General features: G+C 42.6%; 2 protein-coding genes across 3 annotated transcripts; both read right to left on the bottom strand.

Annotated features, from left to right (window-relative positions):
* Positions 1 to 387: 387 nt before the first annotated feature.
* Positions 388 to 13,265, bottom strand: usp36 (ubiquitin specific peptidase 36). 2 transcript variants are annotated; one of them, XR_013936304.1, is made up of 20 exons: positions 13,168 to 13,265; positions 9,979 to 10,244; positions 9,665 to 9,886; positions 8,982 to 9,092; positions 7,362 to 7,464; positions 7,206 to 7,273; positions 6,248 to 6,318; positions 6,051 to 6,133; positions 5,829 to 5,940; positions 5,588 to 5,728; positions 4,978 to 5,078; positions 4,757 to 4,895; positions 4,311 to 4,667; positions 3,265 to 3,492; positions 2,744 to 2,868; positions 2,037 to 2,631; positions 1,245 to 1,423; positions 924 to 1,112; positions 720 to 835; positions 388 to 630 (listed from the first exon to the last, which is right to left on the bottom strand). XR_013936304.1 is itself a non-coding variant. In XM_080487503.1 (20 exons), exons 2-20 carry the CDS (start codon positions 10,229 to 10,231, stop codon positions 499 to 501), a joined length of 3,384 nt encoding a protein of 1,127 aa, XP_080343629.1. In that variant the 5' UTR covers positions 10,232 to 10,244; positions 13,168 to 13,265; the 3' UTR covers positions 388 to 498. The 2 variants fall into 2 exon arrangements, 1 of the variants encoding a protein (XP_080343629.1); XM_080487503.1 differs by having other exon boundaries at positions 1,978 to 2,631.
* Positions 13,266 to 15,172: 1,907 nt separating this feature from the next.
* On the bottom strand, positions 15,173 to 22,833 carry timp2b (TIMP metallopeptidase inhibitor 2b). Its single transcript, XM_080488117.1, has 6 exons — positions 22,723 to 22,833; positions 22,484 to 22,632; positions 17,639 to 17,739; positions 17,417 to 17,525; positions 17,209 to 17,333; positions 15,173 to 16,702 (listed from the first exon to the last, which is right to left on the bottom strand). The coding sequence occupies exons 2-6, from the start codon at positions 22,611 to 22,613 to the stop codon at positions 16,505 to 16,507; spliced, it is 663 nt and encodes a 220-aa protein (XP_080344243.1). The 5' UTR covers positions 22,614 to 22,632; positions 22,723 to 22,833; the 3' UTR covers positions 15,173 to 16,504.
* Positions 22,834 to 23,177: the final 344 nt, after the last annotated feature.

Here is a 23,177-nt window from a genome sequence, read left to right as displayed (position 1 = left end):
ATTTTTTAAAAATAAGGGTTAAAAGATAAGAGGTTTGATTTGTTTTAAACGTCTCAACACACAGAGCCCTTATGGCTGCCAGAGCAGCTTACAGATATGGTGCAATTCATTTGACGGAGGAGCAAATTGTCAGGGCAATTAGAGAACCTCGGAGAGGATGTGAAAACAATAAGCAAATTTACCACGCCAGCATTTCAAGGTCTTCCATTAAAAAAAAAGAAAAAAAGAAAAAAAGAAAGAAAAAAAAAATGCCCAGACATTTCATGCACTTTAAAATGGCATTTGGAGTTAAATGAGGTTTATTTTGAAAGGTTAAACGCTGTTGGCCAATTAGTAACAAATTTCACGCCGATTACTTTAAATTTAAAGGTGCATTTTGCTGTGCTGATTTTGTCATAATATTCTTCCTGAATTAAAGCACATAATAAAAGAAGGGGGTGGGGTGGGGGTGGGGGGGTAAATGGAGGAGTTTGGTATACAAGTATTATTGTCCTTATTTCAGCGGCGGCCTCCAAAAACTCTCTTGCCTCCGGGAGTCACAGACCACTTGTTCCGCCTGTCCTGGATCTTCTGGAAGATGCTGCTGCCACTTCTCCACTTCTCTCTCTTATAGTTCTTTATTTTCTTCACCTGGACAGTAACAAAATGTGACCGGTTACAGTTAGGTCTTTGGATCACGTGCTTGCTCTATTACAGCATTCATATTGCGTTTTTCTCACCTTTCCCATGTCAAATTCTTCATCCCACTCGTCGATCACAGTGTCTCTCTGGGAAATGCGGACGTGTTCAATGGCATCTTTGCTGATAGCAGAGATCTCTCCATCCCAACTGAGGACTGAGTGGAGAAACAACACGGTAAGACATTGAAAGTTCAGCGCTCGCCAATCAAAGCATAGCGAGGGAAGCCTCACTCAGCAGCTCACCTTTGGCTCCATAAGCTTTGTCTGTGGAGTTCTTGAGCAGCTCTTCCACCACGCTGCTCGTCTTTTTACCATCCCACGACACGGGAGCAGCACGGGCCGGAGCGTCTCCGGACGCACCCCCATCAGCCGCCGGCGCCTGGCTGCGCTTGTAGCCGTCTTTCACTTGGCTGTCCCACACTACCACTGTGGCTGAGGTTTGGGGGGGGAGAAATAATCACTAACAAACACAACTTGGTGAAACGGTCAAATAACTGCACATTGAGATGGGAAACAGAACATTTAATGTTCCTGGACAGCTTGATAACGAGCCCTCAGTCATACCTGCGCTCAGTTTGTGGCTCTCTGCTGGGAGCTTTCTGGGAGGAGCATCTGCTGCTTCAGGCTCAGAGTCCACACAGTGCTTGCTCTCCTCTTTTAGCCTCTTCTTCTTCAGTTTCTTTTTCAACACGGTCAAATCTCCTGCATCACTCTGAATGTCCGCGGCCTTCACTGTAGAAGTGCTGTCGGTAGAGAGGAAACAGCAGAGGCCTCAGATTGTAAATATTTATAGAGAGTGTCCGATATTCGATTATTTATGAAGAGCTGACTAATAAAAAACAAAGGCCTTATCAGTCTGCAGAACGACGGCTACGTTGAGTTTTTTTTCTTTAATTATTTTTTAAAGTCGATTTATGTGCAGATTTAGATAAGCTGGTGTTGAATAAAACAAAGATGATCTGAAAACGAAGAGATTATAACAACAATGTGAAGGATGCAGAATATGATTGAGCCAAAAGATGTCAATTCTGCCCAGACACTGGAATATGCATATAATACAAGGAAACATGGAAAACCTTTGCTGTAAAACCCACGACAAAAATGTTTGACTTTTATACATTTTCAATATATTGTTCTGATTAAATCGGTCTTCACATGTTGGCATTTCTTTGTTCACTTTGATCTGTTTGAAACACAAAAGATGACTGATCGTTCAAAACTGTGACATTTCTAGGTTTGGAGAATCATTAAGAAAAACACTCATGCCAAAAAAAGTAAATGATGAACTTCAGCCCACCTTTCTGATGCAGAGCATGCAGAACTCGGGTCAAGCAGAGCCTCACTAAGATGAATCACCTTCTTCTTTTTCTTCTTCTTCTTCTTTGCCAGCACAGACTCCCTTTCATGTTCTCTCTCATTTGCCTCGCACCTTGTTGGAGTCGAGGCAGACGACCGAGCTGCATCTGAATGAGACGTCAGACTCCACACGCCGCCCTGACACCAATCCTCCTCGTGGTTCGATGCATCCAGATGGGATGGGACGCACTCTCTCTCCATCCTCCTCTCTCCATTCTCATTCTCCCTCTTGCGCTTTTTCTTCTTCTTCTTGCGCTTCTTCTCGACGGCTGGCTCCACGACGGTGGGCGGCGTCACGGGGGCCGGGAGGACAACCGACTCCCTTTCTCCCTCCACCTCCGAATGCCGTCGCTTCTTTTTCTTCTTCTTCTTGCCGAGCTTCTCGGTGGAAGGAGGGTTTTCGATGTCGACAGGGTTCAGATTGTTCGGGGTCTTTTGGCCGAGGCAGCTGTGTCCGTTGGTTTTGAGAGAAAGGCTGGAGTTTGGCTTTTGAGGCGTGGACAGAAAGGGCCGTTTCTGAGGACTCTGCAGTTTGAATGATTCACTCGAGTGTTTGATTGATGACTGAACTGGAGGTGAATGGAATGGACCGGCTCTATCAAGACAGCAAGAAGAAGAACATCTGGATGAACAGTGTCCTTTAGGTCCTGATAATGACTCAATGAGCTCTTCATTTGATACTCGTTTTCCTTGCACTTGTCTCATACCTGTGAGTGTGAGTAGCTGAGGCAAAGGTGAGGGAGTGAAGTTGATTTTGATGCGTGTGGTCATTAGACAGCTGGCGGGGCAAACGGGGCAGAACATCAATGCTGCTCCGACTCCGATTGTGCGCCTGCAGTTATCGACATAAATAAAAACTTGGTGGTCTAAAGAAAATAGCCATGAGTGTGACAAAAATAAGGAAGAGAGTAATAATAAGAAGAAGAAGGAGGAAAAAAGGGTCAATCAAAGGGGTTGGTAGGGAAAGATGGAGGGAGAAAACAAAGAGGAAAGGGTATGGCAGAGAAGAATTAGAAATGGTTAGAAAAAAAGAACAAACTAAAGGAAAAGAAGACAAACTCTAAACAAGTGCAAACATGTGGTTGATTAGACAGGTACGCTGGAGAAGTAACACATCACACTGAGCAGGAAAAAACTGATTTGCGCAGGAAACGGTTGAAATTTGTGATAGAAAAGTGTCACCACAGAGGGAGGCGACGTAGCTGCTGTGGCTGCGAGCGGCGCTCACCTTCTTGGCTGACAGGGCGAGTTTCTTGGCGGGTGGCGGTGACATGGTGCTGGTGGCTTCAGACGAGATGTTGTTCAGGGCCGGGGGTTTCACTTTGGCCGTCTTCTGCTCCTCTGTGCTCTGCGAGCGCTCCACGGTCCTGGCCGGTGACGCCACGCCATTGGAGGAGCCTTTCCGAGGAGTGGAGGGGGTTTCTCCGACCGGCGCGCTTTTGGGACCAACAGAGTCCTGAGCGGAAATGTTGGGAGTTATTGCTCTTGTGTACGCATAACACCTAAACTTCATGCCACGAATCCAAAACATTGTACAAAATAAACAAAAGCTGACATATATAGTTAATCAAACATTCAAATAAATCATTTTGAGTTTGTTTTGTTTCAGTAATTTACAAAGTAGTTTATGTGTTAGGGACCATGTAATGGTAAATGGACTAACATATATAGTGCCTTTTCGCTGACAGCAGCCCCAAAGCGCTTTACATGGTTCATCACATTCACCCATTCACACACACACATTCACACATCATTGGAGGCTGCAGCCGTGCAAGGCGCTGTCATTCCAATGGGGGCAGTTTGGGGTTCAGTGTCTTGCCCAAGGACACTTCGGCACGTAGGCAGGCAGAGACGGGAATCGGACCTGCAACCGTCCAATTTAACGCATTGGGCTGCATCTCAAGTTTTGAGGTCGGACTGATCTGAGGTTTTCAGCAGATCAGTCACACCACTAATCAATAATGTAAAAAACATGTTGAGCTTCACCCCTAGAAAATATTTAGAACAGATCTAACGACAATCACACTTTACTTTCCATGATGGACGTGATGTACGATCCCCCAGAGTTCACATAATAAAACTTTGATGGCTTTGGGTTCAGCTGTCAGTGAATTGAAACTAGAGTGATGACTCAGAATGTCAAGTTATCTGTTCAGAATGGTTTTTAAAAGAGAATTAGAATAAGTTTTAATGGTCATCCACACCACAAGACGTTGTCCCCACAGAAAATACCCAACATATTCCCGAGGCAGCGTTTGAACAGCGTTACTGTACCTTGGATTCGGTGGTGTCAGCAGAGGAAGAGTCAGACAAAGACTTAATTGAGGTAGACGCTGCCATGCCCCTGCCCTCTCCTCCGGTTTTTTTGTCGCCCTCCGTCCTGTTGACCCCGTTGTTGGAGGGGGTCGGGGTGCTGCTGCGCGACTGCGCCTGGGGCGACGGCTTCTTCAACTTCTTGAAAGGCTCCTCGATGACCGCGGGGCCGCCCGGCAGCTTGGGCGGACCGTTGGAGGAGGTCGTCCAATTGGAAATTCTGGGCTGTTGAGCAGCGCTGACGCCGTTCCTGGAGACGGGCAAACCCAAACCACCGTCCATAGACTGGATCTTACGCAGCTGTGCGGGCTCCAGTTTCTGTTGAGAGGAGTTGAGCGTCCATCAAAATTCTATTTCACGCTGGTTGTTACTTCAGCAAACATCGTCAACATCAACTTTTCTCGGACCTTGGTGACCTGCGGGGAGGACAGAGGCCCGTTGAGATTGGCCCTCTTGATCTGCTCAGATGAAGCGCTGTTCTTCGCCGAATGCAACATCCCCTGCTTGGCCGTCTGCCCGTCTGCATTCTTTTTGGTTTCAGGGATCCTTCAAGAACAGAACCAGTTTACTGATAAAACATCCAGAAGACAACAGTTTTGATGTCTTGCAGCACTCACACGTGTCTTACCTCAGGTAGAAAAGCACATACGCCTGCTGGTTCAGGACCACTTTGATGTTACTCGAGTGCACCATTGAATCATTCATTTGGTACCACTGCCCGTTGCTTGCCTAAAAAGAAATATTTCTATATAATATACATATATATCTTTCTTTAAAAACCCACATTGAAGCAACTAACCACAAAATGCCCTTATGGTAGTAAAAATGTTTAAGAATACTGAAACAGGGCTGCTTTGTTCTGTAAATAAAGTTTACGTAAGATCCACAACTATAGAGAATGAATTTAATATCTTAGATTGTACTTTAATGAACAATGTTGAAAAATACTATTCAAGTTATTGTGATCAAGCAAATGTGATTTTATAAGCACAGGCATCTGGTTATTCTGAATGAATACTTACTGAAACACTGGTGGGATTATTACGCTTGAATGTGGATAAACCCTGTTATTACATATAGCATATAACTGTAACCAATATCTTTATTATTGAACTAATTTTAGTATATATAAATGTGGATAAATATTTATTGAAATACTTTTTTTGCATTTGCACGAAACATAGCAGGCCTCATCTCACTGGGTTATCAAAACAAATACCTGCAGGATGTCGTCTCACCTTGACGTAGCAGTAATAGTGGCCAGCATGACAACTGTAGCCAGAGTGCACCAGAACAGCATAGAGGCCGTACATGACAGGATCACCTGAGCTCTGAGACATGTAGGGGCGGATGTTGAGGAATTCGGGGTATCCAACATCCTGGGAAAAAAACAACAACAACAACAAAGGAACATGAGACACGCCGCAGCTCGAAGCAGCTCCTTCAGAATGCTTCACAACGTGAAAGTCCTCGGTTGACCTTAGTTATTTTTCCTCCGCTGAAGTTGGCGAACCTCTTCAGTGAAAGGGTCAGGACATTAGACGTTCGATGGACTGTGAAGCGCTTTGTGGCCGGCACTTTCTTTTTGCACCTATGAAACAAGAGCAGAAACGAGACGTGCTAAGCTGTGATGGGAATAATTGTCCTTCTACGCCTCGGTAGAATAAATGGCTGTAGCCGGACCACCAAACTGGAACTTACTTAGCACACATGTAGGCGTTTTCTCCACTTAGCACATCTGGCTTAACAAACAGCTCCAGAGCTCGCACGATGTTGGCTGCTTGCTGCGAGACAAAAAACGAGCAATAGTTGGATTTATGAAAGCATTTAAAAGCGGTAATATTTTTTGCTATATTACTACAGAAACAAAGGCCACATTCAGCTCTTGTGTATCGTACCCGTATCTCAACAGCGATGTCCAGGTAAGGGTCGTATGTGTCAGACACACTTTTACAGATAGAACATTTCACTGAAAGACAAAATACAAACAGATCTGACTCATCTGGTGAAGAGAATACAACCTGGCAGATGTCAAAATAAAGATTCTGATTATTTACTTCAGTACAGAGAAAAACAAAGCAAAATAGTAAACAAAAGCACGGATTCAACTACGGGTTCTGAAATGTAGGAGAGAGAGAAGCGGGACGTATTGGTGTCACTTTAAGAGCATGAAGTTTGTCATATTCACAAAGTACATATACCTGGAAAAGAAAAAAAATCCTTTTCGGCAAATCAATAAAGAAGACATACTTCAAAACAAAAAGCTAATAGGCAGCCTGCTTCACAGCCAAGACGTTTCTACTTCCATGTAAAATGTGTTTGTCAAGACTTCATGAGTTGACACGACACATATCACATAAACGAAAGGGCTGCAGATTTACAAGCTTCTTCAAGACACATCTTGACAACAGAGATTATCCTCAACAAACCTGATGATCTTCCGCTAAATTTAAATGCTGGATATACGCATTGATATGAGTGTAATGATGAACCTCCTTCAGAAAGGTACTGACAACGTATTAAAGATGTACATCAACAACTGAAACTGAGACCTAAACTTAAAAAGTTTCCCATGTAGATTCTGGTAGAGTAACTTCAAACATTCCCAGTCCTTTTGAAAAAAACTAAACGTAAATCAGACTCTGTGTGTGTAGGTGTGTGTGTACAGTAAAGCACCCGCAGATGTATGACAACAATATCTGTTGACACCAACTCAGCCGGTCTCCGAAATAAATCAATAGTGCAAGACAGAGAGAAGGCAACGTGGAAATTTATAGACGTCCAAAACTCTGAACTGAAGGCAAATATTTCTGACTGTGGAGGGAAGAAGAAGAAGAAAAAAAGAAAAGTTGATACCTCTTGACCTGAGGTAACCTCCAAAGATCTGGTGAACCAGTGTCGTGGCCTGGGTCTGCCTGTCAAGCCTACACGCAAAACAAGAGGGACGTTTTTATCTGTACAGCCAGAGACGACATATGGGATCAAATCCTTTTAGTGAGTGTGAATCCTTACTTGGGATATCCGTTCAGACACGCTTTCTGCATGGCGTCAATGGTGTAGCGCAGAAATTCATGGGCGTCCTCTTGGCTGCCAAAGCGAAAATGTCTGGCAATTTCTGTGGGAGATGAAATAAAATGCAAGATTTATGCTAATACAATGCTTCAGAGCAGAGTGCATTAACTAAATTAGATGCTCTAGAATATTTACTCCTCGGCGAAACACAGGGAGGCCCAGAACAAAAAGAGGTATACATCATTCTGAATGGAAACCAATGTTCGCTGTTTATCTTGAGAAAAAGAGAGAAGTGTTTACCACCTAAGTCACAGACACTCTTTAGCTGAGCAGCAACAAACAGCATCAATATCAATCCTTTGTTCCGCGAGTAATTCGTGCTCGAACTTCCAGTGGCAAATATTCCTAATATAGACTCAAAAATCTGAAATCCTCATTTTAGTCTCCCAAATGAAGCTGATGTCTATCCACGTATCATCTCAATCAAAAAGTACTTTCAGAGGTACTTACAGCTGACCTCTAGCATCAGTGCTTCATCAGGCTGCAGGTCTGTAAGTGTCTCCAGCGGACTGGCATCTCGTTTACAGTAAAACCCTCACATTAAAGCTAATGTAGCTCTAAATACTTTGCCCACCCCCCGTTACACCCAGATTGAAAAGGGAAGGATATGAGCGAGGTGAAGTATAATGTGGTCATCACTACATTCCCAGCATAGCATCCCTGCACTTTTACGACACCGAGTCGCTGCGGAGTGGGGGAAAAAGCAATGAGACATCATCGACTAATGACCTCTTCCAGGCACTTCCACAAGAAGGGTGAGACAACATCTTGAAGACATGAATTCTGTGGAGGACTCACTTCTGTGCTTTTGTTTTGTTTGTGAAAGAAAAAAAACCCAGTCGTGAGCTCCGGAGGCATTTCCACAATCTACTGATGCTCAATATTTATGTGATGACGAGGCGCTACAGCTGTCATTTTCAGGGGTCGTGCTCAGGACGACGCGCAGATGTAAAAATGTAATTTATTGAAAATACATTGTGACTGCAGCCGGGCAATTACAGCTGCAGTGGAGGCCACCAACTGAATGAATAGAAAGAGAAGACCACTCAATGGAGCTCGCACGTCTCTGATGGTGGAAAAGAGAGAATGCAGGTGGCCTTTAGATTTTTGTGCTAAAGCTGCCCGCAGTCACAAGGAGACGGAGAGGGCGTTGGGAGAGGAGGGAGGGAGGAGACGAAGGGGAGGGAGGAGAGACACAGAAGAAGAGTCACGGGAGGTGGAGACATGATTGCAGCAGTACACAAGGAGGGAGAGGACGGGGTGCAATGAGGCTACGGCACACTCTCTCACTATGCCAAGGTGCAACTCACACCTCATTTCTCCTGTCACAGTGGTGTTTGTTCACTGCCTGCAGCCTCACCGCTCCACTTGTGTACTGCAGTCACACGGGACTCCGAGTGTTGCATCATAGCGCCTTCTGGCATTGTTCAACCCCCCCCCCCCCCCCCCCCCGAAAAAAATAAAAAAATATATATCAGGTAGCAGCAACTCCGGCCACAACCCACACAAAAAGAAAACTAGCAGACACTGTCATGCAGTGCTGAAGGGAGGGGCTCTTACTTTTTAGGTCTCTGATGAAGGAGACTGGCTTGATGGCGTTGCCTGTGTTGGCGAAGGCTTGGATGATGTGATTCTGCATCACACAGATCATACAAAAGCCTGACTGGTGACCTGAAACACAACAAAATACAACCTGGGTGAATTTCCAAACCTTTGTCACTTCATATGCACACAAGAACAGATTTATCATTATTATGCGTTTAGAAATGCATCAGGGGAGATAGTGACCTTTTATCTTTGATCGGGTCTTCATACATTAAATTAATCAAGAACAACAGAAGTTGCAACACAGGCTGACGACTATGGCAAAGTTAGAAGAGTAATTAAAATGCACTTTTTTCTTTTACACTGATGTGAAGTCAGCAGAAAACAAAGTTTTGTTAATAAATGGACTAAAATTAGGAATAATACCAACTAAAGGTGGTGAATGAGTGACAAATACAAATTGAGTCTTACACAATAATAACATTCTAGTGCATTTTGATAAGAACATATCAGATTGATATTTTCATGATATTTTGATGATGTGCATCATAAACATTGGAACCGGATGTGGATTCAGCCCTGGAATGGGGCTCAATGCACCATTTGGTCCAAAACAATACAGGATTCTTCAAACTGATGTTCATGTCAGACCAACAATGTCAAAGGGAAGCAGGGAGAGGAAAGGTTGAGGTACTCACAGGCACGGCTGTGCTCCTTTGAGAGTAAATAGTTGGCGAGGGGCGGGGTGTAGGTGAGACACTGGACTGTGGAGTTGAGGAAGCAAGTGTTCCCGAGGTTGTGGAGACCGGCTCCCACCCTGTACACACGCTCCCACTTAAGGGTGAGCTTGTTCCCTGGAAAGAGCATCTTCTGCGGGGCCGGGATCCCATCGCTCTGCCCCCCAACCACATTTTCTGACACTGAAGGAGGAGTGCAGTGAGTACTGGGATATTTGTAAAGAGAAACACAGAACACCAGAAGTGAACATGGCAAATGTCAGAATGTCACTTACCTTGCCTCTTTATTTGAGCGGGCTCTATCGCCTTTTGCCCGGTGGCGCCCTCACTCCGAGGATTGAGGATCACATACTTGTTCTTTAGGCTGTCTAACTGGTAGGAAAAGCCCTTGCTGGCAGGTTCAAACTCTATTTTCTGCAAGAGGACCTTCTTGGCCGAGGAGGCCAGCAGCTTGTTAAGGTCTCCCTCATCGCCCGTCTCCTTTCGACCTGGTTTCAATGCCTCTTTGAGTTTATCCACTATCGGCATTGTTGAAACATCACTGTCAAGGAACAGAAACTGCATGTAAGATCACATCACAACAAACACTGGATTCATTACGTTTGCAGAAGCCCACGTTTTCTTATTATGTCAACACAGCTTCAGCACCTGGAAACAGGCCAAAAACCGAATCCTCTGGCATCATCCTTTGGGTGATAAATGAAGTGTCAATTAGTGTTGGTGCTTCAGTAGGTACATCTCTCCAGTCCTCACGTTGCCTTATAAGATATATAGTGACAGAGCATCTGAGGAGCCAGCTGGATCTTGGCAGCTGTCCCCACAGTTATGCAAGACATCAGACATTGGTATCGTAGGGTAGCGGGGGGGGCATGAGACAGTAAAGGAGGATCATTTAGAGCACATGAGGTGTAGGCAGCTGTTGTCAACTGCCAGCTCAAATTTGCACAAGCCACTTATTGTCTGAATCCATGTTCTCTTTCTGTCTGCCAATCAGCACGTTCCAACACCAAATGATTTCATCAGGATAATAAGCAATATTAAGAGGTAAAATACAAACATTATTCTGCTGGAGCCACATAAAAAAACAGCACCTACATTCACTCATTCATTGTAGATAATGAATCAGCACCATGAAGGACTTCTAGTTCAACAACAACTAGAAAATTCCACTGCTGAGTGAACGGATCAATGTCTCATAGCCTCAGTTTACTTATGTAAGTGATGTGTCCCAATCACAACAAACCCTGGCACAGGCGAACGCATCGCATCACCTCAATGATACAGTAGGCACACAGAAACACCAAAGGCACAGAGTTCCCCGAGAGACGCGCTCATCAGAGTGGGCAGTGACGTCACGGGAGAGGGAAGGAGAGCTGAACATGCATTGTATGCACAAGGGCACGCTGACCTTCACATGCCGCTGATACTAATACAACTAAGAACGAGACGGCCTACGGGGAAATGGCTAACTGCAGTGATGGAACTGCTGGAGTGAGCAGCTGCGCCGATACACTGACCACAACATGCTCGTTTATGCAGATTATGTCACGTTTATTCAGAATGTGGTCCAGTCACTGGTTTTTTGGTCTGCGTTGGCAGCTACACTGGCAGATGTGTGCAATTATGCCATTAATGACATCAGCCTGCTTTTCTTTTTTTTTTATATATTTAAGGTGGTACGAGCTGTTTATCATTGACAAATAGACACATGCATCGGTGAATTAAAGTTCCACATTTAAATATATTAATATATTCCCGTCACGTGACTACTCAAACAAGCAAAATTGTCACAATCTCTAGCTCACATAACAATTAAAATTATGCAGGCTAATGCCTTTTGGTGGCTGACATGTCTAATGTGAACAATCAATCATTGGGGAAAACATTTAGTCACCTTCAATTAATTTACATTATGTGTTGTGGCTTACATTAGCTGCCAGCCAATTTGCAGTTAATTTTTCTTCAATGGGAATGACACTGGTGCTTCGTGAAGTTGAAGTAAAGTCACTGTGAATGATAAGTTATGACTCAATATGAACACAAACACTGAATAAAAGGCAGAAATAAAAGAAAGTGAAAATGACCGCAAAAAAGGCAACAAATGTAATAATTGAAATACCACGTAACAACAACAACAACAAAAAAAGGCACCGAAAAACAACTTAAAAAAATTAACTAATCTTTATTTTTTGTCATATGTTAGTCCCTACATTTACAGGCTTAGATATCATTTTTAGGTCGCAAAAATAAAAATACATTAGACAATGCAGCATTTTTTGGGGGCACATATTTAGTGACCCCTACTCCCCTTATCATTTTATCAGTGTTGGTTAATAATTAAATATATAATTAAATAAATAATTTGCTTCATGTTTCAGACTGTGATTTGACAAAACAAGCAATATGTCTGGAAAAATGTTGTCCGTGTTTTCATACATGCAAATATAAAAAAAACTGTAGCCAGACTTAACATAATATCATTTTCGACTTGTAACATCTAAGTAATGAGCCCCGTTGGAGCGAGGGCTATTTTACAATGGCATGCTTAATGTATGCATGATGCATTCAATGGCTGAAAAAAAGAAAACTCTGGACACTATAAAAACTGTATGAAAAGGAACCAATTTGACATTTTAATAAACGATGACATGTATGTGAACATAAGCGAAGGCTAAATGCGCGTAATAATTTATAATGCGACATTTAGCGAAATCTAGAACTTTTCTGTTGATAACGGACCTGATCCAATCAGAGATGTGTCTGCGATACAACTGGTGGATCATTAAATATCGACTGGACAACATTGCCAAGGTGAGATGGTTGTTGATGTGAGCAAATAACATTAAAAAAGGCCAAATGAGCGAATGAATTAACAAATATTGACTGATTAAGAAAAAAAGAAAAAAACCCGACTTTATCGGGATCACTTGAAGGCATCGCCACTGTTGCTGTCACTTCTTTCAACCCCGCCATTGTTTTCTGGTCTAAACGACCAGTCAACTACCAAATGTCAACAGATTTAATCCATTATCGCTCTAAATTGTCGACCCGAGCCGTTTGCAGCAGCCTGGGAAGCCCCAGCGCTACAGGCCAGTCGCCACAGCTCCTATGCTAGCTGGCTAGCTCCAGACACGGCTCATGTCGACAGGAACGATGTGAAGTTTCCACACTTAAACGTCCCAATTCAACCGGTAAACATCTACAGAATGTCCCGTTTCCTTCCGTTCGCTTATTACTCTTGACTGGATGGGATTTTTATTCACAGCAGAGCAGCGGATTAGCCACCGAGCTAACCTAACGTGGCGAGAGCCCCCAGCCTTCCTCACTGTGCTGCAATGTGGGTTAGCATCTCACCCGTCCAGGTGGCTAACGAGCGACGTTCGCCACATGCAGCTGAACGACACCGCCCTGGAAACGCGCCGCTATTTTAACAGTGTGTGGACACAAGCGTTCGCTCTGCTCACCTTTAGTCCAATCGGCCAAAATACGTGACAGTGGAGGTGTCTGCTTCCTCAGCTGAGGCTCCTTGGTCTGGTATTTTCGCCCATGCTGCATTATGTGGGGGCGGGGCGAAGTGTTTGAGTGACGGGGATCAAGAGCCAATCGGAGTGCAGTTGACGCTGTAACTGAAAGGTTCAGCCAATCACCGGTGATGACGTTAGACTGTCGGGAGGGAGGCACACGTGACTTCCAGCCACCGCTGTTTACCATTGAGGAGATCTGCACGATCATTTTTCGATGTATCAACAAATCACTGAAAAAGCTTATTTATCCGCTCAGCAGCGAAGCTCCAGAAGGGAAATAAACCCATTTACTTCCACATTGCTATGGATGCTTCACATTTTCAACCCTTCACTTGTGTGATAAAATATCATCTGAGTCAATCCACACAGGACAATCCTCTACATCCTTTAATGCATTTCTTTATTCTGTATTTCTTTAATTTCTTTGTAAAGCACTGTGAATTGTCTTGTGTTTGAATGGTGCTCTATAAATAAATTTGCCTTGCCTTGCCTTATATTAGGGGTGTCAAACATAAGGCCCGTGGGCCAAAACCCACCCGTAAGTGGCTCCAATTCGGTCACCAAAACAAATTTCTTAAGAGTAGAAGACACAAAGCAACGCTGAGACCCAAGCTGAGATATGCATGAACGATACAGTAGCTACCTTGTTGCTCAAAGCCATGCTGTCAGAGTGACTTTGTTAAAACATGCATGATGCAGCAGTGATAGAACGTTTTTGGACATATCACTATATTTTGCACCAAACAATTTCATTTAAACTGGCTTCATGTTCAGATTGTAGTCATTTTCTGAAATAATTCTTTGGTTTTGTGCAAAAATAGACGTTGCTATCACGTATACTCTGCGCGACAACAAATAAATACATGAAAGTTTGAATTTCAAGGTTATTATGGCACTATTTTACTGGTCTGGTCCACTCAAGATGAAACTGTGCTGTTTGTGGCCCCTGAACTAAAATGTGATTGACATGTTCTACTCATGCTCTACATGTTCATGGGTTTTTCATGCTTTAATCCTGCATGAGTATCAACATCATCAATCCATTATCCGATTATTTGGATTTTGTTTTTGAAAATATGTTTGAAAATACTCAACTCTAAAGGAATGTCATGTTAATGTAGCTAAAATGTACACATTTTGTACCATATTGAATAGGCCCAGGGATTGGTGCATGCAATATGTTGTGGTCTCCACTAGATGGCAGCAGATTATCACCAGTCTTGATAACGTAAACACTGAGTCCAGATATACTTAATCTCCCAGGGATTGGAGCGGACAAAAAGACTATGATACACCCCATAAAAACAATAGTGTAATCTGGATGTCATATCGAAAATTCTCATTTTCAGTGTGAATTGATGTCTGTAAAAGCTCCACGAATATAATAACAGACAAATGCTCAGGTTTAAGTGAGATAAAACTACAGTGGTATCTTATTGGTTATTGCACGATGATGAAAACAAAATCAAATTGAGGTTAAAAAAAAAATATTCAGTCCTTCAGAAAATCAGATAAGTCAAATATACTTAAAAAGACCATGGTATTATTCAAGTACTGTCATATATACACTCAAGCAGAAAGTGATATTTATTAATTGTTTGTAACTCCATTGTAAATAGCAGGATTGTATTATCTTTGCCTGAATAAAATATTTACACTCAAACCAAACTTTGAAGATGAGCAATAAACTATAGATAAATCAATAGATAGATAAGTATAAATTGTTGGTGCACTCATTAGAAACCTAGGATGTATAAAGTTTAAAACTAGACTGTAAGATGTACAAATGGTATAAGTGAAATTATATAGGTTGCTTCACAACATTAAATCTCCATCTATTGTTTCTCTGAATCTATCAAATACTGAAATAGGAAACAAATGATTTTATATGGATTATTCATGCACGTGTTGCAAGTATTGAAGTGAAATAACCAGCAATTCAAAACAGGGTTTGGCATTTAATATAATAGTCAAATGTACAGTAATGTTTCAGATGGATATGCATGCAAAAAAAAAAAAAAATCTTATCTCAAAAGTCCCATGTGAAACCAGCACAAGACATCATAGTTGGTTACAGTTTATAATGAAAAATCTTTTTACACTCTCATATTAAAGTCATAAAACAGTTGCATGACACATGTGGTCCTTTCAGTGTCTCCGCAGAAAAAGATATTGGAAATGGGTTATTTTATTCAAAACCCGACGGAATAAACCAGCCAGACAGAGTTACAGCGTGACCATCACTGCACACGGAATGTATTTGACTGGTGTAGTCAAAATACTTTGTTTCTTTGTCACAAAAAAAGAAAATATATAAAAGAAGTGGGCTTTTGTCAATCATGATGATCTTAAATAGAATGTGCTCTTAAACCTACCGAAAGCTTGACAAATCAAAGAGCTGTATAACACACAAAAAGCAAATTGAGGATTCAATCCTCTGATTTCACCATATTATTCTTTAATGTCAATATAACTGCTGTGTTCAAAGTGCATTTTTTTCTACTTATCACTTTAAAAAAAAACAAGAAAAACAGTTGCATAGTAAAAGCACTGATTGTTAAAACAGAGTGGTATTATGTAAAATGTCACTCATGTTAATCACTTTTGGGGTTTAAAAAAAAAAAAGAAAATGGGGGGGGAGGGTAAAGGTTTCGCACACCTCACACGGGACACAAAAATAAAGAGGTGACTCTTATTGTTTTGTGATAGCTCTGCTGTCACAACTCAGGATGCAGACAGTCAACTGATGTCATCTATCAACACAGATTCACGGAACTCTAATTTGCAAGTACTTGTGTAGCGCGGCAAGCAATTATAGTTCACCTTTAACAAAGAGCGGACTTAAAAAATAATGTAAAGAAGGAAAACATCTGCAAACAATAGCACAGGAAGTAAGTACTATAAATGGTAATATTGAGTTGTGAAGGTCATTCCTTTTATTTCAGCTGAAGGAGAAGTGGTTTATGAGGAAGTGCTTTAGATTTAAGGGTAGAAGTGGCAAAAAGTGCTGAGTTCAGAAGAATGTTAATTGAAAACACGAGACCTGCCTTGAAAAGTTTTTTTTTTTTTTTTTTTTTCCCCCCCAACCTTCCCTTGGAGCACTCACTCTAAAGCCGTCTTAACAGAGGAAAAAAAAAATAAAGAATTTGATGCGTTTTTATTTCTATGTTTTTGGCATGTATGTTAGCATGTTTCATCTGTTAAAAAAAAAAAAAAAAAAAAAAAAAAAAAAAAAAACTTCAGAAGTTTTGATGGTGCAAGTGGAGAAATCAAGGAATCAAGGGTCTTCGATGTCCAGGAAATCTTTTTTGGGTGGTGCGGCGCCTCTGTACCAGGCACACGAGTCATCGCTCCTCTTGATACAGGCAAAGTGTTTGGCCTGCTCTCCGTTGGTCAACTTCTCAATGAACCAGTCCGTCCAAAGGCACTCCGTGGGGGTCCTGACCACGCAAGGGACGGAGGTGCAGCAAGTGATCTGAGGATCAGAGAGGACAGAAAGATCAGGAATGGAGAGCGGGCAACGTCAGAATATCTTACTACAACTGACACACAAGAGTAACGATTCCTCTTAAAAAAAAAAACCCAAACAAACCCTAAAGATTATTGAAGTAAGATAGATGTGACTTAACTTTTATATTCAATTAAAAAAAAAAAAAAATGTGCGAAATATTTATTGGAAACACTAGTTTTTGCAGTGGATGTCTTTTTATGTTGTTCCAAACATTTCTAGTAAATAAAGCCCGGACAGAGAATGTGTCGCTGCTCTGAATCTTCTCTGGTTTTGAATTCATTGCCATTTTTCATCAATTCATACATGAAATGCCGGCTCGATAGAGGCCTCATTTATTCTTTGCGTGGTTCAAGGAAGTGGAAACAAATTGTAAAACTTTTTTTTTTTTTTTTTCTTCAAAATTCTAACATATTTTCCCAGAAGACGCTGAGAGTGAAAAGTTCAAAAACTGCAATATAGGTATACACCACCTTGCACTCGCATCCCGTTTGATAGCGCTGAATCAGGTTCTTCTTTTGGGTGGCGCTCAGTTCCTCCCAGGGCTCCAGGAAGTCGCACAGTGTCACATGCATCGTCCCATCGTTCTCCAGCTTCCCTACAGCAGAAACAGGAATGATTTTAGTAAACGCGTCGAGGCAGTTTTTGCGTACTGCAATAGATAATGTTTGGAGAAGTTACCTGTGATAAGATACTCCTTTTTGCCATTAGTCTCCAGAGTCACTCCACACATTGCAGAGGTGGGAGCGGTGTAGACGGCATCAATGTCCTGATTGGGACCTTTAAACATCTGAAATTCAAACACAGCAAAAACAATTCAGTCATCTTTTCTTTTTTTTTTTTTTTAACCCCAAATGGGGGCTCATGCTCAAGACAAAATTATAATAGTTTTATGTTTAATACCTTGATCTGTTTGATCTCATACTTGATGCGTTTGATGGGATTTCCATAGATGTCATTGCCAGAGTCAACCTCCTCTGTTCCAACTACTTTTGCTCTGATCACTGAAAAAAAACAAACAAAAAAAAAAAACTCGGTTGAACAAAAACACTATATTGGAAGACAAGATTTCAAAGGGAAGCTCCATTGTTGTCTTGAGAGAACTCTATCTGATCTAGGCCCTGCCCGGGTTTGGTATGCTGGAGCCGGCCACAACACATTGCTGTGGCTTGGAGACTGTGGACTCTGCATGTGCCAGGTGCCGGGAAGACAGAGGCACATGAGTGTTTCATCAGCTGCAATCAGAGGGAGGAATGTGTGCTGCCTGTTTCCCAGGTTCCTGGGCCGACACAGGAGGAAGCCAGTCAGCAATCTTTAAAAAAAGCTGAACTAGAATGCTCCGCTCGCCTCCAGGCCTCTACGCCGACCTGCCTCACTGTCTGGATAGAGGTGCTGACATGCAAATCAACCTCCCCCCCGCCCCTCCCTCTCTCTCTCTCTCTCTCTCTCTCTCTCCCTCTCGCACTCTGAAGTTCAGGCGTTCCAGGGTTTGGGGAGAAATGGGGGAAAAATAAAACAGTTGCAAGTGGAAAAATATTATCAGAGCCACACAGTTTTGCCTTTGAGCTAAAACCCAGAGCAGTTAACAAAAAAATATGACTCATGTGTTTCAGAAACAGTGCTTCTTTCATGTCAATCCAAATACTGGAGCGCAGCAGAGCAGAAATCACACGTCAAGTTGATCAAGATGCCTACAGATAACGAGAATAACGCAAGTTTCAATAATGATGTTGACATTCTGAGACTACAATAATCCCAGAGAGTCGTCGACGTCACAAAACTCAAGCAGAGAGGACTTGTGACAAAACTAACGCTAACCAGATGTTCTCCAGCCTCAGTTTAGGGCACACTTCCCCGCGGTGGGAGCTACCGGTTGTCTTGGACCGTCACGAGTCGGCCTCCATACCAAATAAGCCTTTTCATTTGCTTTTAATACGAAGGTATGAAGCTGCAAACCATATGTGTCCTAATTCGATGACAATAGAGGCTGAGAGAACATTTCCTTATAAGGGTCTAAAGCGTCGACTCTTAAGAAAAAGGAAAACAGAGAAAAAAGGAGAGCGTGTGCTGTGCACAGATGAAGGGAGTGATGGAGTGATGAGGACGGCCGTGTTCTGCCTGGCACACTGCACATCGTAGGCAAACAGAAGTCCACCTCCTCAATGCAACGCTGTCAGGACAACGTCAACAGCAGGAAAAAAGGGGCGCCAACAAAAGCTGCGCGCCCCCCCCCCCCCCTGGGGTAAATGTCACCAATCAAAGCTCCTACACTCACTCTGACGTGCTTTAAAGCAACATTACTGGCAAACTCTTAAAAAAACTTCTCTGCATGCGCAGTTGGATTAGCGGTAATCCCCGTTGCTGGAGATCGCGGGATCGGAGGCCATTTCTACTTCCCCGCGTGTAAAAGTAGCATCGGCGATAAAGACGCTACATGCCAGAACAACGGCAACAATGACAAATCCTTGAAACCACAGGATTATGTGAATAACGGTTACATAATTAAAGCACTTCCGAGAGGTTAGTTAACCCTTTAAGTCGTGTCCAACGTGCTAAAAATAGTAAATCTATAGCGAAAGACGCTTATGTGTTGGGTGAAAAGTGCAAAAAAAAAAAACAAACAAACAAACTGCATTAACTCTTTGGTTAAGATGAGGAGTGCAAGTCGTTCACTCATCTAAATTAATGCTCTGTGCCGGCTGTGCAGGATGTTAACTCGAAGGGGCTGACGAAGCCCTAACAGTTTTCACAAAAACGGGAACCGAGGGAACCGTCTCATTTTGTAGTTACGCAAACAATAAACACACAGTTCAGTGTGCAGTATTGTGGCGGAGGGAGTGCTTTCGAAAACAAAGAAGAAAAAAAAAAAAAAAGCAAACGCATGTCATGTAATTGCAGGGCCTGTACACCCGTTTTCCTCTCAGAGAAGCCACATTGTGGTCGGATTGAGAATAAGATACTCAACGGCAAATTCAAACCAACTCCTTCACTGATCACATCAAAAGGACAACAACAAATCCGCCACTGTCTTTTCATCCCCAACAAATTTTTTTTTTTTTTACATTCTGGGGGTTGTTTGTTTTTCCTGACACCACAAACCTTAAGCTCATAACTTGATATGTGTCGGAAAATGCTCCGCACGTCTAAACTGTGGCCGCTCGGAATATAATTACAAGCGAGACGTTGATCTGTCACATGTGATATCGCAGGTGATTCCAGATTTGAAAGCAGATGCTGAGAGTTTGCGCACGTTCAATCTGGGCCCACGGGAGGGAAATCTGGTTTTAATGTCAGCTCTGTTTACACAGCTTGGAGGCCTGTGTTTATCCCGGAAGTCACATTGAAGCCAGCTTGGCTTTCAGGCTCTCAAAGGATTCACTTTCCTTCTTCATAAAATGGGGCACAGATACACTGTACGATCATTCCCCCCCAAAAAATAAAAAAAATACATAACGAGCACAGCATATGACTGCCCAACATTCCTCTGCCTCAGCAAAAAAAAAAAAAAAAAAAAAAAAAAAAACCCAGGGGATGGATCTAAAACTATGAGGGAAGAGTTTGTTCCTGCTCGGCCCATACAGCTAAAACTGGCCTGGTGTTTTGTTCACTGTCAAGTTAAAAAGCAGACCAATAAAGAGATAGGCATGGGGAGAAAGGATCTACTTTTATCGGAAGGTTAAAGCAAGTTGGAGCACGTTGGGGTTCAGTATCTTGGAGAGACTCGTGCTGGAATAAATGGAGGATTGCACCACCTTTTATTGGGGAATTTTGAGCAGTACTATTTCTACTGGCCGTAGAAAAACTATACCAAATAAAATATGCGAGTGAACCTGAAAAACGGCGGCCGTACAAAAGATATCTTATCACAAAGGTTCTCGTGGTTTGAATTTTGTCTCAGTTTTGCAGTCTGTGCAAGTTCCACTTCAGTATGTATCAGTGAGAGGGCGCTCATCAAGGCGGCTCCGGAACAAATTTCTCTTTGCATATTAAGATTTCTAAACATGAATGACTCGTCAGGAAGTTGGTATTCACCCTCTTATCTTTCAGAAATCAGTAGACCACAAATAAAAACAAAGATGATTCAAATGAATTGTCCAAAGGTTACTGAGCAAAATTACAACCACAAAAATGGGCTAATAATTTAGATTGTGCAATCTGAGCAAAGCATATCATCACTCCGACAAAACCGATGTGTGTTCGTATTGGACGTAAAAGCCAGTGACAAGTGTAGATTTGAGCCTCAAAGAAAACCTGGTCAAGTTCAAGAGGTTAGTGACCTCTCTGTGACTTTGTAAATGGTTCTCCTGGGTGGTACTCTGGTCAAACGACGTTTCTGCACTCAGAAAGTGCTGATGACACAGAATCAGAAAGCTTTTGGCAACAAGGGCGTGTATGGTGGTCAATTTGAACAAGGGTCTATCCATGGTGCTGAAGCAGGGGCAGGAAGGCCAGGGTCATGCCCGGAGTTGACCTCTCAGGTAGTGATGATGTGAATCAATTGGACAGTTGAAAACAGTCCGTGTCTTAGTTCTTTTTTTTTTTTTGTTGCTACATTTTAATGAACAAAAGTAGATCCAGAACAGACTAGATCATGTTTGTCTTGGTAAAGACAGTAAATACATCCAACTGAGTGACATTCATTTACCTAAAATAAGTAAACTAGACCATTTTTATTCTGCATGAACAATGCTGCTGTGCGAAGATTATATATGGGTCTATCAATAATAATAATAATAATAATAATAATAATGATGGTTTGCCAAACAGCTACCTGTGAAAACCTCACTGAACTGCCTCTTAAAATAAAAACTTTCTACTCCACCAAATCATATACTGTGGAGCAAGGAAAGTTGACCAAACGGTCTTATTATGTCTGTTTGATAGCAGTAGCCATTTAAATGTGGATCATCAAGTTCATCCATAACTGTCTCCACTTACATGAACTATCTGGCTGCATGATCTCAATAAAAAGATTCAAGGAACAGCTGAAAAAACAACAACAACAAAAAAAAAAACACACATTGCCTCAGCAGTTTACTCTCCAGCAGGGAAATAAGGTTTCTTCATCCATCACGGCCGTGGAATCCGATGGTAAAGAGAAACCCTTGAATAAGTCACCTTCTGTATACATGCCACACACTCAGCCAGCTCACAAGCAAGAAAAAAGACCCTCAGCAAACCAAAATTTAAATAGCTACACAAGCTGGTCACTGTTGGGACTCCTGGGAGCTTCAGGCCTGTGTTCAAGGTTGCAACAAGCTGTGTTTTGTAACAGTGAAAAAGTGAATCACACTGCCTGTTTAGTCACCTTTCCAATGCACCGAAAATGTCTCACTGAAGTTGATTAACTGTATTTGCATCGCACGGGAGCCAATAGCCGTTTCCCCCCCTCCCTTTTCCACGTATCATTGTAAACTGAGAAAAAACAGCTGCAAATGTGATGAGATGGATGACAAACAAGATAAGACAGTGGAAGGCACAGAAAGTATCTCACAAAAAAATATCAACAGATAATTATAGAGGGAGGGAGGGAGGGAGAGAGAGAGAGAGAGAGAGAGAAAAAAAGAGTGGGGTGTGGGGTGGAAAGAAAGAGACAGAAATTTCCACCCCGTGTAATTGTAAACATCAGAACAGGGGAGGAGAGGGTTTGGGGGGTGGGGTGGGGGGTTCTCCTCGGGATATGCTTTTTGCTGCTCTAACCATAATACAATTTATACCAAACATTACTTCCAGGGAGAATTTACTTACCGACGTCTGAGTTGCAGAACGCCTGCTGAGGATGCACACGAGAGCAGCTGCAGGCTTCTGCCATCTCTTCCACCCGCCACAGAAACAGGATGGCCAGAGTCACAAAACAGCGGTTCATCGTCCAGGCCATTTGTCACACCTTTTGATTACTGTTATTTAAAAATAAAAAAAAATAAAAAAAAATATGGAAAAAATAAAAATGAAGGAAGTAGTGCAAATGAGCAGTCTCGTGAACCTACGGGAAATAAAGCCAGAATCAGCCTCCTGATTTCAGTGAGAAAAAGACGGTCCACTTGTAAAAAGATGCACAGGACGTGAGAGTGAGTTCACTCCTGCAGCAGATGCGCTCCGACGCCTCGTTCAGATCTGTTTTCCACTATCTCGAGGAGCAGCCGCATTTTATATGGGCGGATGGCAGCTGACCCCGCCCCCTGCTGCGCTTTCAGCCAATCAGCGCGGAGGGCTGTGGAGGTCAGGAGCTCCCGACTTTTCACAGCCGCCCGCGACCTCCGTCAGCCTCCGTCACAACTGCGTTCCACCCACGATTAGACCTCTGCCCCAACCCTGCGCTGACAGATCTCCAAACAACAACACACCAAAACAATCTCCCTTTGTCACAACTCTGTTACACTGGCTGAACTAACCATACGCCCTCCATTATAACCTTCTTTAAACTCTGTTACAAGTGTGTTAC

The sequence above is a fragment of the Lipophrys pholis genome (assembly GCF_963383615.2).
Source record: "Lipophrys pholis genome assembly, chromosome: 19".
Taxonomy (NCBI): Eukaryota; Metazoa; Chordata; class Actinopteri; order Blenniiformes; family Blenniidae; genus Lipophrys; species Lipophrys pholis.
Note: the sequence above shows the minus strand (reverse complement) of the source record. Positions and strands in the feature narration are given on the sequence as shown.